The sequence below is a fragment of the Oncorhynchus mykiss genome, chromosome 8 (assembly GCF_013265735.2).
Source record: "Oncorhynchus mykiss isolate Arlee chromosome 8, USDA_OmykA_1.1, whole genome shotgun sequence".
Classification (NCBI taxonomy): domain Eukaryota; kingdom Metazoa; phylum Chordata; class Actinopteri; order Salmoniformes; family Salmonidae; genus Oncorhynchus; species Oncorhynchus mykiss.
Window position 1 is genome coordinate 19,136,729 of NC_048572.1, and position 4,446 is coordinate 19,141,174.

General features: G+C 38.8%; 1 protein-coding gene across 1 annotated transcript; it reads right to left on the bottom strand.

Moving 5' to 3' along the window:
• Positions 1-2,757: 2,757 nt before the first annotated feature.
• Positions 2,758-3,943, bottom strand: LOC110529546 (trace amine-associated receptor 1). The gene has a single exon (XM_021611803.2). The coding sequence runs from the start codon at positions 3,928-3,930 to the stop codon at positions 2,893-2,895; it is 1,038 nt and encodes a 345-aa protein (XP_021467478.1). The 5' UTR covers positions 3,931-3,943; the 3' UTR covers positions 2,758-2,892.
• Between the last annotated feature and the right edge of the window lie 503 nt (positions 3,944-4,446).

The window sequence follows — 4,446 nt, forward strand, 5'->3', positions numbered from 1 at the left end:
TTTGCCCCACTGTATGTATGTATGTATTGCACTCTGCTTCCTGATCTGCATGTCATGCTTTTCAGTCACATGATCCACCTCTATGCTCTGCTTTACAGAAAGATCACATTTCAAACGGGCTCGAACCCAGGTACCTGCTGTTTAGTTCAACATCAGCCATTAGACCGAAAACTGTTTAGCTCAACACCAGCCATTATATTCAAAGATGATTGAGTTAAAAGAAAATCCAAAGATACATTTTGTGTTCTTTATGAAAATGTATTGTAAGGTAGGCCTATGCTACATTGAAAATACAATAAAATGTAAATAAAAGAGAAAGGATGTATGTATGTATGTATGTATGTGTGTGTGTGATGTATGTATGTATGTATGTACTAGATATGGGAGTGGAGAGGCTACAGTAACTCATTAGTGAATATTGCTGGATTTGCTGTGGATAGGTCTACTGCAGTCTTCTCCATATTCAAGTAAAATGTTATTAAATTGCTTTTGAATCCTATAACCCTGTGGCTGATGGTTTAAAAAAAGGACTAACAGCAAGGAAAATATTTGTCACACTTATTTGTCTGTACCGGTTATGGACATATTTATTTTAACAATTGTAATATTGAACAACAGGTTTGCAATACATTTCCAGAAATGATCGTTCTAAACCCCTTCCTGAACCAACTGTAAAATAATGCATACACCATGGGATTCATAGTTCAATTCAAATATCCAATCCATATAAATGTTACAGACAAAACTGGTGGTGTAAAGTAACTAATAAATGGATCAATGCAGTTGGAGACTGTTGGAGATAAAAGGGTGTCCAGAATGATAGAAATACCCTCATAATGATACCAAGTGTTTTGGTGGCCTTTCTCTGTGATTTGCCTACAGAGTTCTGATTGGTTGTACCATGAATTGAATGTGCCTTTCTCTGTGCTATAAGGAAAATCTTTAGGTAGATGCTAATCATCCCTACTCCTGGGATGTAGAATGAGATCACTGAAGACACAGTACTCAATATTTGTGAAACTAAAGAACCCCACAGGCAACATATTTATAGGAAAACTTCCAATTCCCCAAATATTGCACTCTGCTTCCTGATCTGCATGTCATGCTTTTCAGTCACATGATCCACCTCTATTCTCTGCTTTACAGAAAGATCACATTTCAAACGGGCTCGAACCCGGGTACCTGCTGTTTAGTTCAACATCAGCCATTAGACCGAAAACTGTTTAGCTCAACACCAGCCATTATATTCAAAGATGATTGAGTTAAAAGAAAATCCAAAGATACATTTTGTGTTCTTTATGAAAATGTATTGTAAGGTAGGCCTATGCTACATTGAAAATACAATAAAATGTAAATACAAGAGAAAGGATTTATACGTTAAACACAGTTACACAAAAAGACCTGGCAAGTACTGACAGCAGTAGAATGTGCAGAAGAGGTTTTGTCAAATGCTTCTCTTCATTTGTCTCCTTGAACACATTATCCAATGTGGCCATGTCATTGTTTAGGTTTTAAAAGTTAAGTGCATACTGTTCACACACAGTTTTGCAATATATTAATGTAGCTTTACAATATATCATGTAGTAGCAAATACATTTATATAAGAAGAATTTCTATTGAATATTTTCAATGTGACAATGAGATTAAGACATTTTCGAAACCAAGGATAAAACAGTGCATAGATGATTGGATTTGCAGTAGAATTAAAGTAACCCAGCCAGATAAACACCTCAAAGAGAATAGGTGGTGTGCTAAAGTTTGTGTATGGATCAACTATGGAATTAACAAAGAAAGGCAGCCAGCAAAAGATGAAAACACCCACCACAATGCCTAAAGTTTTAGCTGCTTTCCGCTCTGACCGTTGAGACACCACACCTCTACCTCCCTCATTGGAATTATTTTGGCTGTCTTCAATCTTTTTTATATGTTTTTTTGCCACCAAAAATATTTTGGTATACAAACCCACCATTACAGAGCACGGAAAGAAAAAGGCTATCAATGTGTCTAGGGCGCCCCACAGAGCATTAAGGAAAAGATTACAACTTCCCAGGCAGTATATAGATGCAATGAATTCATCCAGTCCTCTTACATTTGCTTTGGAATATAGTAGGGAGAATAGCACTAGAGTAATATGATCACATTTTTTGGTTCTAGTCAGGATTGCCGTATTTAGCACTAACTGAAGTTTATTTAGTGCTTTATCTGGGTAGCCGGAAAGTAGAGCATTGCAGTAGTCTAACCTAGAAGTGACAAAAGCATGGATACATTTTTCGGCATCATTTTTGGACAGAAAATGTCTGATTTTTGCAATGTTACGTAGATGGGAAAAAAGCTGTCCTTTAAACAGTCTTGATATGTTCGTCAAAAGAGAGATGGGATGTTTAACGGGTGTCCTGACTCTGTGAGGTCATTAAAGATACCATGGCACGTATTGTAAGAGTAGGGGTGTCAACCCCGGTGTCCTCGCTAAATTCCCAAACTGGCCCTCAAACCATCATGGCCACCTAATCATCCCCAGCGTATAATTGGCTCATTCATCCCCCTCCTCTCCCCTGTAACTATTCCCCAGGTTGTTGCTGTAAATGAGAATGTGTTCTCAGTCAACCTACCTGGTAAAATAACAGTTCAAAGAAATTCAGGTGGGCCACAGAATTACTGTTCCGGCACTAGGAGGAGACAAAGAACACTATTCAACAAGGTGACAGGCACACGTGTCACAAGCATTGAAATACATTTATTTCAGGCAAACAGCTTATATGAAACAGGTTAAAAGCCGCATTTGTTACATTTTCACTCAAGCTTTATCTTTTAGTTGCATAACTGTCACATGTTACATCCCACAATAATTCATATATTTATTTGAACACACATCATACAATGTCAACTGAAACTTTACTCAGAATACAATCTAAATCTACAAGAACCTCTGTGAAAGATGTGACCACTGATGATGATTTTTAAAGCCCTCCTGAACCAAGTGTAAAAGAAAGCATAGACAATAGGGTTAAAAGCAGAGTTCAAATATCCAAACCAAACCAGGGTATCCCCCAACAGCGGGGGGATGGAGTACTGTATGAAAGGGTCAATGATGAGGCACAAGGAAAAGGGACTCCAGCAGATTAGAAACACTCCCACTACTATTGCCAGAATATTTGCCCCTCGTCTCTCTCTACGTCCAGAGCCTGCCTCTTTAAACTGACCAGATAAATCTTTAATGGACCTGGCCTGAGCCCTGGCAACCCAATATATCTTGGAATATATACAAATCAAGATCATGCCTGGGATGTAAAAACAGAAGGCGGATGCTACTAAAGCTGCCACTGGACTAAAGAACACCTGACAGCCTCCAATGCACTTGACATGTGTTTCATAGAAATCCTCCCTGCCTTTCAGATTGATCTCAGGGAAGATCATTCCATAAGAAAAAATGGCAGGGACCAGCCAACTGGTGGTGATCATGATCAATACAGTGTTATTGGTGATGATCAGTCTGTACGACAGTGGCCTGCAGACAGCAAAGTAACGATCAATGGAGATGAAGGATAGATGGAAGATGGAGGATGTGCTCAGCATAATATCAGTGCTGGTGTGGAGCTTACACAGAAACCCTCCTAGGTACCAACAGCCCTGGACAGAGCGCACAGCACTGCACGGCATTACAAACACTCCCAGAAGGAGGTCACACACAGCCAAGGAGACGAGCAGTTGGTTTACGGAGGTTTGAAGCTGCTTGAAGTGTGCAATGGAGGTGATGACCAGAAGATTCCCAATAACAGTCACCAGTATGGCCAACACCATCGATGTGAACATCGGAACCTGAACGCTCAGGGGTCGAGCAAACCTCACACACGACCCACTCAAAGACTCGTAGCAGAAAAGAGTCTGTGACTTCACAGTGCTGTTGAGGTTCGAAGTATTTGAGAAGTCCATTCCACCTGGTGTTTTAGGCCTAGAGACAAGGAACAATTTGATCACATCTTTAAATGTGTTTTTCAACATTTTTCATTTTTTCATCTGTCATCTACATTTATGTTTGCAAAAATTAACTGGACTTACTTTCAATTAAAGTTTTGCAAGAATAGTGTTACTGTAACAGACGGAACACAGAACTGCTAGTCCAAAACGTTGTTCTGAGTCAGATTATTGGGCTTCTGAAAATACAACACATCCTGCTGATTATGCTTCCCATCCCATATCTTCATGAAATAGTTACACATTTAATAAACACAGTTTTTATCAAACTTTTATACTATATATTCATAGTATGTAAATGTAATCATGCAACTTGAACCACAACTTCCGTAAATGGCTAGTGTCATCGACATTTTCAAACACCATAAGTTAATGAAGCAAAATTATGAAAGCATCAACTAGTCATACTGTATGTGGTTCTTGATTGAAAGGTCACAAAGAAAGCAAATAGTGTTGGAATGTCATCTTTCTTAT

What these genes read in the sequence shown, in the direction of transcription:
- LOC110529546 (XM_021611803.2), bottom strand. Translation starts at nt 3,930, where the DNA reads ATGGACTTCTCAAATACTTCGAACCTCAACAGCACTGTGAAGTCACAG.